The 13,045-nt window shown below is 42.2% G+C and overlaps 1 protein-coding gene across 1 annotated transcript; it reads left to right on the forward strand.

The window, feature by feature from the left end:
* The first annotated feature begins 244 nt into the window (after positions 1–244).
* Positions 245–11,612, forward strand: sphk2 (sphingosine kinase 2). The gene is made up of 8 exons (XM_032519199.1): positions 245–512; positions 2,263–3,865; positions 6,111–6,260; positions 6,347–6,441; positions 6,641–6,756; positions 7,620–7,823; positions 7,941–9,531; positions 9,864–11,612. Exons 2-8 carry the CDS (start codon positions 3,403–3,405, stop codon positions 9,924–9,926), a joined length of 2,682 nt encoding a protein of 893 aa, XP_032375090.1. The 5' UTR covers positions 245–512; positions 2,263–3,402; the 3' UTR covers positions 9,927–11,612.
* The last annotated feature ends 1,433 nt before the right edge of the window (positions 11,613–13,045 follow it).

Genomic DNA, 13,045 nt, shown 5'->3' on the forward strand with positions numbered 1-13,045 from the left:
TGAATGACCATAATGCGTTTAGGTAGCAAGGTTGCAAAACGCCGTGGCCTGCTGCGAGAAATTAAGAGATTAGACATGACCCAAAATCTCGCTGCGGTGGCCCATGTATGTAATGTAACCGGCGAACGCTTGTCTGGAGGCCATGCGAGTCCCGTACCGTAATCGGTAAACCAACCTGCCGAATCGCTTGCTGTGGTCTCGATGGCGACGTAATAACTTTTTTTACCCTTACTTACAACCCATTCTTTCCATTTCCAGCCTTCACTGAAGTTTAAAGGAAATCTGACGTTTGATCAGTATTGACGAGTTGGCCGGAAAAAATACTCGGCCAGGAAGTGTTGGTCTGTCAATGATGGGAGAATGTCGCTGGGTGTTGCAATGTTTTCCTTATCGCCATTGGACTTCCGCTCCGCCGCTCAAAGCTGCCGCTGCTGCGTCTCCAGACACTTCCTGCACCGAGCTACAGTTTTCCGAGCAAGCGACTCTCGTCGTGAGGGGGAAGACAAGATGAGGTGATGTTATGCCTTGATATATTACATTAAACGTGGCTCCTTCTAAGTGGGTGCTGGTAAAATATAACTCTTTAAAAGTTACAAATGTTCGTGTTACTCCGGCTTGATAGAATCATTAGCTAACGTTGTCATACACCGTTATCTGCGCTAACTTGGATAACGTTACCTCTTTAAACCAGTCAATAAATGAGACGTAAAATGTCAAATTGGGGCTGGTCAGTGCACACATGGTGATTTCCAGTATTTTTGAAGAAATGGTGTCAATAGGGCAGTAAGTTAGCTTGAACTCAGGCTACATGTTAAGTAGTAAACTGCTAGCCACTGCTAACTGACAGCGCTGTGTTGCGCTGGTCAGGCAGCAATTTACAGTGACGTTAGCTAACGTTAGTGTATTCACAACATAGCCAAGCTAGCGACTGTGTCACCTTGATTTAACGTTAGGATTCGTGACTTTTAACGCTCTTTTGATTGTTGATAGCTTTTTCATAGGTTACAACATTTATGAAAATGTGTCTTCGGCTCATGTGTGCTGTAACTGTTAAACTAACGTACAGCAAGAGTTAAGTTGTTGTGCTGGCTAACCGAAGCTAACCGAAACCAGCCCAAAATACCCCGAAGTCACTCAACAACAGACCCATTGTGTGAGGGACAAAATTAGCCTGCCGATATTATTTCTGGGTGTCCCCACCCTGCATTTCAAGGACGTAAGGTGCAACAATGGGCATCACTTGGGTACTTTGTGTGTTTAATCAAGGCAGGGCATCAGCCAAGTATTGATTTTGTCTGCACCGCAGCTCGCATAATGTTCCCGGGCTGTTATAAAACTTGAAAGAAGAATGTGACTAGTTTATTAATTTAGGGTAACGTTATACCGAAGTCCCGAGCTGATAGTCGTGTTGTACTTTGACTTACTAAAGTCTAATTAGCTGGACCCTGCTGACTTGGAGCTTTAGCGTTACTGTACCCTGTCATAAAAATGTATATTAATAATACATTGCACTTTATAATGACCTTTTCAGAAATCATATAACTAGTTAAAATCATTTCAAGTTTGTACAGTTATTAAGTTTTTTATATGAGTCCCAAAGTTGTTTTAACAGACACTTTTTTATTGTAATGTGTATATATCCTATTGCTATATATATTTCAAATGATCATTACATTTTTAACAGGCTCATTATGAACTTATTTCTTTATTGGGAACAATTTAGGATTGCTGAGTAAGATTGTTGCATGCTAATGCGTATTGCAAAACCTCTAAAATCCAGTACAATGTAGGTCAGCAGTTTGCAAAATCTCAATCCTAGATTCCAAAATTGTGAAAGCGACACAAAAGCCCTATTTAAAAAATAAAATACCAACCAGATGTGGTCGTTCTCATTCAACATTTCATGCAGAATTAAGTGGTTTCTCAGCAAAGCGGTTGAGATGTGTGACTGTTAGTCATTCTGTACAAAGACACACTTGGGGTCAACGGGCAAGGTGGGTCTGGTATTGCTTCACTCTGTAACCGCATTGTAAAAGTGTTATACAGACATATTCACCTTTGCACAGTGAAATCCCAGGTGAATTACAGGCAAAAACCTTGTTTAGTTTAGTGAGTCCCCTTCTTTAATGGGAATTTCTTACCCATCTGCTCTAAAAATGATTTTTGTAAATCATCCACACATGCAAGTTCTGCAGTTTTTTTTTAACCTTTTTTACCACTGTAATTGACTTTGTCCTCCTCTCCTCCTTTGTGTTCTTACAGGAATAAAGATCTTTGGGAGGGAACGTGAGGCTTGACTCAAAGACACTACCATGACATAGACTAAGGCCCCCCTGGAACTGTCTCCTTGTTTGTCTTTTGTTAGGTTTATTTTTTGTTGTCTAGTCTTCACTTGTCTTGCTTGGTGTTTACACTCTCCTTGTGGAGAATAGATAATGAAATAGTATGCGGGAGTATTTGTTTGCATGCAACTTTAATGTATCACACTACTGTCTAAAGGACTGACCTAGTCACTCCTCGTGTCGCCCTACTATATGACAGAGATTAAAGATAGCAATAGAGGTATAAAAGGTCTTGAAAAAAGTCTGCACTATCATATCATTGCAGGAATTAATTACATTTCGGCCAGCACTTACCATCCAGCATACTTTACCGAATTCTTTACTTGTGCTGTTATGTAATTGTTGTAGCCTTCTTGTTTAAACAAGGTGTGTTTTTTTTTCTCATTCACACTTAATGGATCTATTTTTCAATGCAACCAAGAGTTTTAGTTTTGTCTATTTGTGTAATTATTTAAAGATTTATTGTTAATGTTGAGGAGCTGCTCAGCTGCCTATATTGTTAATCGCAATAGACGGCTTTAAGTTGTAATGTAAACATTCTTTTTTTACTTATGTAATCTTTGTGAAGAAAATATACATTTTTAAGTTTCATTGTCTTTTGAATATGTTGAAGTATTGCTCATTTGTCCACTGGCAGTAAACTGTAGAAGCTGTTCATGATCAAACTGATGGGAGCTTTCTAACTGTGACGCAAAGACTGATCGTCAGCAGTTTCCATCTTTACTGGATAAATACTCTAAACAGAAGAACCTTTGAACTGGAGTTTCCCTTTCAAATGAAGACATACCTCTTTAATAGACAGACGGAAACAAACTAAGAGCAGATTTTTTTTGTGTGACATTGTCTCTTGAATTCAAACACTGAAGACGGAGAATGATTTTGAGGAGATTTCAGGGATAAAGGTCTCAGACTGACATTCAAATACAATTTGGTTTTCCCTGCAAATGGTGCGAGAGCTGCCGGATTCCGCTCCTCAAGCCTCTAACTGTAGAAAATACGACCCTAAAGCTTGTTAAACCAACTTTTTCCTGTAAAAGCCTTGTCCACTTCAGCTGTGAGGATGCGATCTCCTGAACCATCTTCACCTTCCACAGCAGAAGCCCTCCTTCATGGCCAGTTTGCCAGCTGGGATTCAGGCAGCAACAGCAACAATAACAGCTGCCCCAACAGCCCTGGTGGTCCGGGGAGACTCTCCCCCGCTGTCTCCCCTACTCCAGCGTCAGCCTCCAACTATGCCTTGACCCTCACCCACACTCACATACATATCCAGCGGCTGTCACCACGGCCGGGGAAGGAAGCCCGTCTCTTGCTGCCTTTATCAGAACTAGTGGGGTGCAGCTGCCCTCGCGCCCCTGCACCCCCTCTTCTGGTGCTGTACTGGTACCCACCAGGCAAACGACGGAAAGGGGTGTCTCGGCGCAGGCAGGTGAGGGCCTACCTGGCAGAAAGCAGGTCTGAAGCTGAGAGGTGGTCAGCTGCTGTACAGTGTCTACTCAGAGGTGTGACCGTCACTGCTGAAACAGGTGAGTGTGTGTCTCACCAGAGGCTCTCTTGTCCAGGTTGGGGGATGGTAGTTAGATAGTGTTACAGGACCATTCTGGTCATGGTAGTAGCTCATTGACCTCAATGCATACATTTCCTCACTGCAGACTGTTTCAATGAAATTAATTGAATTTTCTTATTTTTAAATTTTTTGAGCAGCCACCTGTATTAGTTGTCAGTTATGAAATTCATCTTGTAGAGAACTTTAAAAAAACCATGCGGTTTTTTCCTGAAACCCCAAGTGTGCTTTTTCAAAATGTATAATCCTTTGCATTGATATAGTGTGACCTTACAGTGAACGTCTTTATCGAAAGGACAACATGGTTAGTGTACAGTAGATGACGTTGTGTGATTTACTTTGGCCGACCTTAATGTTTGCCTCTATGAATAATTCTTGAATTCCTGTTTATTATGTGAAACCACGCAATATTGCCTCATGGCGCCTTGATTTATGCCTCCTTTGTAAATGCTTGCTAAGTATAGCTTAATGTCACAGTGACCCAAGACCTTTCTGTGAGCACAGCATATCCTCATTTCAACACAAGGTTCTGGGGTCTTTTATGTCCTCAGAACTATTGTCAAAGAACTCAAAGGTTCCTTCAGATTATTGTTATCTGCGTATCCACCGTGGTCTAAAGACCCGTGAAGATTAGGAAAGCCTGCAGTTCAGTGTGCCTGCCTGTATTATCTAAAAACACGTGGGGGGAAAAAACAAAATAGATTTTGTCTCACTGTCCTTTATAGCGTAACCACTGAGAAATCATCCAAAAAAAAAAGGTTTTATTTCTCTTATTCAAAGCACCGCCATGCTCTCTCTCTCGCTCGCCCAAGACACACATCTGCAGCCAGCAGTTCAGTGTGGCTGCTGGCTCTCGCTCTCTTTGTCCCTGTCTTTTTTTAATAAGTCAGTAAGCCAACAGCAGTGTATACAATTACTTTTAATGTTATCAAACAGAGAGAAATGTGCTCCCCTCGTCCTAAAATAGTCATAAATCAACCACACACACAAATGGTATCAGTAGTAGTTAAACATTCTAGGGGTAATGTAGCAAAAACAAAGGGGGATTAACACTAATAGACCCTAAGAGGCTGTGAGATTTATTATTCAGAGTGTTTAGTTTGGAATCATTTTTCTTTGTTTGTTTCACATAACTACATTTCATATTTATCTAATACTTATGTTTTTTATACCCTTGTCTTGGACACACAGTCTGTATCATTCAGTGTCAAATGAGACAAAGGGTAGGGTTGCTGCAGGTGGCCATCTCTTCCCAAGCACCGTATCCCCCCAGCCTCAATAATCAAAGAGATTGCAAGTGATTACTCTAGACTGTGTTTGATTTATCTTTCTCTCAACATTACCTACTGTATGCATCACACTCTTTGCCATCTCCTCCTCTTTCCTTTCTCTTCTTTAGACTTAATTTTTAACCCATAATTGTCATTAATCTGTCCATCATTGGTTTTTCTCATTCTTCACTTATCACATCGTTGTCTCCTTCCCCCAACAGAGAGAAAACTCCTCCATTTTAAATGTTTTCTGTTAGTATTCTGTTAGTTTTTATGCCTTTGAACATCATAGCTTTGTTTAGCTGGGTTTTCATTTTTTGCTTTAGTGTTTGTTGCATAATCCAGGCTTATCTGAGAGTGCAGTTATTTTATCTCCTTCCCTGCACCGCTGGCATCCATCTGTACCAATCTAAATCTTAGATAGATGTTTAGAGCTAACTATAGAAGCTTTTTATTTATTCTAAGCTTCATACCTGGGCTGATGAAAGAGTAATGAAGTGGAGTAGAGTGTTGCCTCCGTGCCACAGTTGGACAGAATTCAAGACTTATTATTATTACCTTGTTTTATGGAATTTCTATATCATTTGTGTTTCTATATGCATTGTTACTCTAGTATTACTATGTTACCAATTTATATTATTTCCTAAAATGCAAAAAAAAGAAAAAATGGCACTTGTGTCCTTTACCATGTATCTTAATTCAAATGATTTACGTGCTCTTCTGTGCTAGCATTATACTGTGTGAGGTAGATCTTGTGAGGTGAAATAAATGAGGTTTAAATGGTTGAATGCATTCAGAGACCAGGGTTGGGCAACACTGTGTAATGACAGATCCCAGTTGGCTTGCTTTGCAGTGAACCTCTAGTTCCTTTCTTTGTTCTGGACACCAACTCTGTGAGTTTTAACTTATCCATGCTCTCCCTTCTTTTTCAAACAGAATTTTCAAGAAGTCTGCTACCTCGTCCCAGGCGACTACTGTTATTGGTCAATCCCTTCAGTGGGAGAGGCCAGGCAATGCAGTGGTGTCAGACCCATATCCTGCCAATGATCAGAGAAGCCAACATCAGCTACAACCTTATACAGACAGGTAACACATCCAAAGGCAAAGACAGATAATACATTTGCTTATAGCATACATTTATACCCAGTATTAATTTAATGAATCTGTCTCAGAGCGTCAGAACCATGCCAGAGAGCTTATCAGAGAGTTATCACTACCAGAATGGGATGGCATCATCATTATCTCTGGAGATGGTCTGCTGCATGAGGTGAGTAACGCTTTTGTTGGAGGGCTAAGCATCATGAAATTTAGGGGTATGTTCAAGGGGGGAATAATATAACAGTGAAGATATTGTGGGCTTTTATACCATATATATATATATATATATATATATATATATATATATATATATATATTGCTTAAACTGTGTCCACCGATATGATTTTCAGAATGTTGTGTTTCTGCAGGTAATTAATGGGTTGATGGAGCGTCCTGACTGGGAACAAGCAATAAAAACACCTGTTGGCATTCTTCCCTGTGGCTCCGGGAATGCACTGGCTGGCTCTATCAACCACCATGCAGGGTAAGCATGTATCTCATTCATATAAGATAATCCTTTACTGATCCCGGATCAAGAATTATTGATGAATAATTATCAGATATCTGTCAAGGTGAGAATTGTTTTTGTTTTTTTCAGTCTAAGCTCTGTGAACACAAAACGTGGTAATTAAGGATATCATATAACACATATCTCTGTATTTTCTCAGTATATACTTTGCAACTGCTTGACTAATCAATCATTTTCAATCTTTACGTTTATCTTCTATTATTTTCTTTTTTTAGATCATCTTTATTAAGAATAGTGCTGTTAAGTTAAAGACACAGGACATTTAAAAACTGTATATGAGCCCAGCATTATTGGGTCCTAACCGAGTCAAGCTCCTCTAAAATACATTTGACATGCCATTTTTCAAAAGAGCACTATGTTGCTATTTTTGTCATGTAAATGTAAATGTGCTGTATTTATATAGCGTTTTTCTAGTCTTAACGACTACTCAAAGCGCTTTTACGTCATACAGGATACATTCACCATTCACACACATTCATACACTGTGGCCGAGGCCGCCGTACAAGGTGCCACCTGCTCATCAGATAAACACTCACACACATTCACACTCCGATGCGCAGCATCAGGGGCAACTCGGGGTTCAGTGCCTTGCCCAAGGACACTTTGACATGAGACTGTAGAGCCAGGGATTGAACCAACAACCTTCCGATTGGCAGGCAACCACTATACCACTGAGCCACAGTCGCCCACATCACCTCATCCCCGTGTTATCTAGGCCTAGAAATCTCTGTGTGGCAGAAGGACTCTGTATTGACCTTGAGTTTTCCCATTATCTTTACTGAAAGAGGGTGTTGTTGTCTTCTTTATATCTCCCTCAGGTATGACATGTGCCTTCGGGAGCCCCTCCTTTTGAATTGCTGCTTTTTGATTTGTCGAGGCGGTGTTCGACCAATGGACGTGGTCTCTGTGACAACAAGCCCTTCTCCCTCCACCAACAGTCGTACTGCAGCACCCAGGAGACTGTTTTCTTTCCTCTCTGTTGCCTGGGGCTTCGTGTCCGATGTGGACATTGAGAGTGAGAGGTGGGTGTGTAAGAACATCTAAGTTTATCTAAGCATTACTCTTGTTATCCTGAAATATCACTTTTTTATGTATTAACAGTTTTATTACAAAAGAATGATTTACTTTCCTGATTCCAGGTATCGTGGCCTGGGCTCAGCTCGCTTCACCCTGGGTACCCTGGTGCGCATAGCTTCTCTTCGATCCTACAAGGGTCGTCTGTCCTACCTGCCTCCCTCTATTAGCACCACATCACCAGACGCCACACCTCCTCCGCCCAGGAGACCCCTCTCCCGGAGTATCACAGAAGGCCTGGATGGCTTCTGTCGAACGCCCATCCATCGCACCTGCTCTGACATGGGCATTAGTGAACAGAGGAGCCTGCGTAAGGGTGAGGGAGAGAGGGAAAAAGAGGAGAGGCAGAGAGAAAGGGACAGAAGAAGGGAGAGGGCTAGGGGAGGAGGAACTGGGGTGGTGAGAGCAAGCAGCCTGGCAGAGGACAGAGAGAGAGAGGTAGAGATGGAAGCAGAAGAGGGGAGATCAGGGACATGTTCAGAGAGTTCAGAATCAATTGAAAGGGAAGACTGCAATATGGGTAGAATAGAAAGGTTGGCGGGGATCAAGGATGATAGGGAAGATGAGGGAATTGTAGAGCAAGACTCCAGTGAGATGGAGGAGGAGGATAGGGGGAAGGATGGGGAAGGCAGTGGTGGTTCTGCAGAGGGGGAGAGAGTGTTGCATGCAATAGAGCTGGGAGAGAGCTGTGGGGTAGATGTGGGGCGAGAGGCAGATGAAGAGCCAGAAGGTTACCAAGATGGGCTCCAGAAAGCCAGACAGGCACTGAGAAAGAATTCAGCCCCTTCGAGCCAAATAGCCAACACTCTCTTTAACCAGCCTCTCAGTCAGGAGGCTGACACAAATTCGGGAACTTCATACGGGGTAGAGGACATAGATCTGAATGGAACCTACTACCAGAAAGAATCCTACCAACTGGACGTTGCTCGTGAGCGATCTCTCACCATCTCCTCTCCCTTTCGTCATTCTCCCTTCTCTAACAAGCCCAAGACGCTGGACCAAAACCAGAACACCTCCCGGCCGAGGCCCCTCTCTCTCCTCCAGCACTCCCACTCAAACTCCCTCCCCCCTAAACTCCCGTCCCTCTCCCTGTCTCTTTCTCCGACACCCCCATCTTCCCCTTCATGTGCCTCCCCACACTCTTCATCCTACCTCGTCCCTCGTCCTAACACCCCAAATTCCACTTCGCCCTCACCCTCTCTACGCACACCGTCCTCATCTTTTAACTTTGACATTGCTGAGCCAGCAGGACCTTTGAAGAACCGTCCTTTTGTCTCACTGCCTTTAAATATCCCTCGGGATGACTTGTTACCTCCCCTCGACCAACCCCTTCCCACTAGAGACTGGGTCACCATCGAAGGGGACTTTGTCCTGGTCCTGGCCCTTTATCAGTCTCACCTCGGGGCTGATCTTCATGCTGCACCCCAGGCCAGGTTCGACGATGGGCTGATCCACCTGACCTTTGTGCGGGCGGGGATCTCCAGAGCCACTCTACTGAGACTGTTCTTTGCCATGGAAAGAGGAAACCACCACTCCGTCAGCTCGCCTTATGTGAGCCATATTTCCTGTAAGGCCTTCAGGCTGCAGCCTCTGTCTACACGGGGGACACTCACTGTGGATGGAGAACTGGTGCCCTATGGGCCTCTTCAAGCACAGGTTAGGAAGGGGATAATTATGTTTGGTACATATCGAAAGCACTTGTGAAGTGCTTTGACCTGAGTGTATTAACTGTAGGTGATTGGATGTGACACTTAGTTTGCTCAAGTTAGGAGTTTTGATTACCATCCATTCATAAAGCACATGCTCATGAAACTGTAATAAACTTTGTAGGGCTGTGCCCAAGATAGTATTTTGATTGGGGTTGATGTTAAAAAACATATTTTTTTTACCAACCAGTAAGGAGAGGTGTGTTGTATTTTTAGCACTGTATTTTTTTGACTGTATGTCTCTACAATAATTTTATTTTCTAATCTCTCGATGTTTCACAGGTTCATCCTTCCATGGCTCGTCTCATCGTTGGTGACTCTGGAGTGAAGATTACCAGATTCTGATTGGGTGGTTGAGCTGATTGACAGATACAGCACTGAATTATGTAATCTCTGCTGTCATCTATACTCTGAAATACCGTGGAGTATTAGAGAGAGACTTAAAATATAGCCTGGATTGCAGAAACTGCTTTTCTGGGGTTTAATGAAAGGGATAACCCACCAAGCCACGCATCATTGGAGCATGACTGCAGGGATTAATAGCAAATTTAAAAATGGATGAAAAATGCGCCTCATTGCACAGTTGTAGGATTACGCTCAGCGTACCTTGAGAAGCATGAAAACTGCACAGCCTGGAATAGTAAGAGGGAAGAACAATCGAATGTTTATGGAGTTTTTTTGTGTGCAGGTGCATGTGTTGGATGTATACATAGAGGTATGCATGCAAAGAAGCACTACCTGAATTTTGCCTTTTAATGAGAGAAAGAAGTCAAATTAAAATCAGAGAAGGTTGTTCTTAAACATGAAATGCTACAAAATATACATTGAGATTCACTTGGCCCCAACCCTTTATCTTTAACCTGTTCTCTATGTCCAAATGTTTAAAAAACTTCTGTCCATGAAAAAGAATGCCTTACCTGACACTGGACAGTACAGTTGTACCTTTGCCCTTACTTGTTCTTACTTATGTAAGAAACCCAAATATTTTCAATCTCTGTCCACCTATCATAGTGTCCGTCCACTACATCTAAGCAAAGCTACGCTTGTATACTTAGACATACTGGTATACTCACATACCTACTGTTATCTTTGAGCACACTGCTCTCCACTGTTAAAAGCATCAGTCGAGAAAAATGTGGACACTTTAATAACCATTTTGTTCATGCAAGTAATTCAGTGTAGTCCAGAGAGATTAGCATGTCAGGGTCATTACATAGTAGGAGCAATGGAACCGTTGAACGGTGACCATTACTGACATTTTTACATAATCTGACAGTTTTTCTTAGCCAGACGGATGCACGATTATGATGTCAACATACTGAATATAAAAATGTCTGAACAAAGCAAGCTTCTTTGTCAATGGTATAGTAATTAGTGCATTTTGTACAATAACTAGAGTTGAAGCAGCACAGAAAATCACAACACTAGAATCTATAGTAACTTTTAGATACATCTATGGCGTAATGCAATATCTGATGCTTTGTTCTAGAAATGGGTGCGCTTGTATTAATAGTATAATCACATTACATTCCTAGCTTGAAATTAATCAAATGTCTGAATTTAAACACTCAAATCTTTTGAAAGGTAGGAGTGACTGATCAGGACACATTTAAATCCAGAAGCTCTGTGTCATCACATCAAGAGATAAATCAGATGGAAGTAAAACAACTTTATTGTGAGAAAGTATCCAGCAGCAGAGCTGATCTGGTGAACTAAGTGATAGATTGGGTTTTACATTTAATTCTTGAGGCCCCTTCTTGGAATTATTATGTCTTATGAATTAATATTTTAAATGTAATAAAACCTGCTGATATACATGTCCTGGATAAAGGATAACTCATTTGCATGTGCAGTGCATCAATCAGTAAGATCATGTGCCGACTGCTTGGGTCATCATCAACAAACTGTATGTTTTGGTCATGCCTGGACAAATCAATGCCTTTGTATAATAAGCCTGTACATTCTGGCTGTTGATTATAAACTGTTAAAACCTGACTGCAGAAAATGGAGTAAAACTCTTTGCTTACCAGGCCTTTCATTTTTCTTCTTCCTTTGAGCGCACAATGCAGCTAGTCTACCACAACACAGAATGGGAATACAACATTTTGAGTCTAGACTTGCAACAGTACCAAATAGAAGAATCTATACACACTTTGAAAGGAATTTTTGCCAAAATGTTTACTCTATGTTTAAGAGACTACTTTTACTTACTAAACATTTCGTTGTCTGAGGCCATAGCTCTGACCATGGTGTTGTAGACCAATTTGATATGACAACATTAGGGTATAACCCTTCATTTGACAATGCTATTAAGATGTCTGTAGTAGACTGCCTGTGATGAAATTGTAAATATGACTAAAACCATATGAATAAATAAATAAACATCTGCATACAAAATGTACAGTTAATACTTAACAGTCAGCCATGCATGTCACACAGTCCAATGCGCTGCACTGGAACACTCGGACCATGCCATGGTCCCTCATACAGGCAGAATGAAAACTTTTTAAAACTGTTATGAGGACATAGAAGAAGTGGAGCAGTGAAGCTGTGGTGGACAACATTTTGAACAAGTACATGGGGGCTGTGACATCATGCATCAGTTTCTGTGAGGACAGCTGTATTCCAACGTGTACCACAAAGAGGTTGAATAACGACAAGCGCTGGGTCACAGCCAAACTCAGACAGCTAGGATTAATGAAAGAAGAGGTGTTCAGGAGTAGAGACAGCGACTGGTTTAGAGAGTCAAAGTGCAGGTTTAGTAAGGTGGTGAGAGATGCTAAAAAAAACTGCTCTGAGAAACTCCAAACACAGTTTTCAGTTAACGACTCTGCTTCTGTCTGGAGAGGGCTCAGAAAGATCAACACCTATAAGCCAAAGCCCCCCACCAACCCACACCTGGACCCCCTGGTGACCAGGTGTGTCCAGAGCCAACAAGTCTGTAGACAACGCAGTCAACATGGTTCTTCATTTCAACCTCCGGCACCTGAACACCTCCAGACCCTACACCAGGATCCTGTTTGTGGATTTCAGCTCTGCATTCAACACCATCCTCTCTGCTATGCTACAGGACTAGCTGTCCCATCTGCATGTGGATCACAGACTTCCTCTCTGACCGGAAGCGACACATGAAGCTATGGGAAACATGTCTCCAATTTTCTAACCATCACCAGCGGTTCCCCTCAAGGCTGCTTCCTTTTCCCCTCTGCTCTTCTCCCTGTACACTAAACAACTGCACCTCCAGTCACAAGTCCATCAATCTCCTGATGTTCGTGGACGACACCACCTTGATATGACTCATCTCTGGGGGGGATGGGTCTGCCTGGTGACCTGGTGCAGTCAGAACAATTTGGAGTAAAGGTTTTGAGTGTAGTTTAGGAAAGGCGCAGACCCACCTTCCCCCATAACCCTGAGCGACTCTACAGTCAACATTGTGGAGTCCTTCTGCTTCATCTCACAGGACC

Source organism: Etheostoma spectabile, chromosome 6 (genome assembly GCF_008692095.1).
Source record: "Etheostoma spectabile isolate EspeVRDwgs_2016 chromosome 6, UIUC_Espe_1.0, whole genome shotgun sequence".
NCBI classification, from domain to species: domain Eukaryota; kingdom Metazoa; phylum Chordata; class Actinopteri; order Perciformes; family Percidae; genus Etheostoma; species Etheostoma spectabile.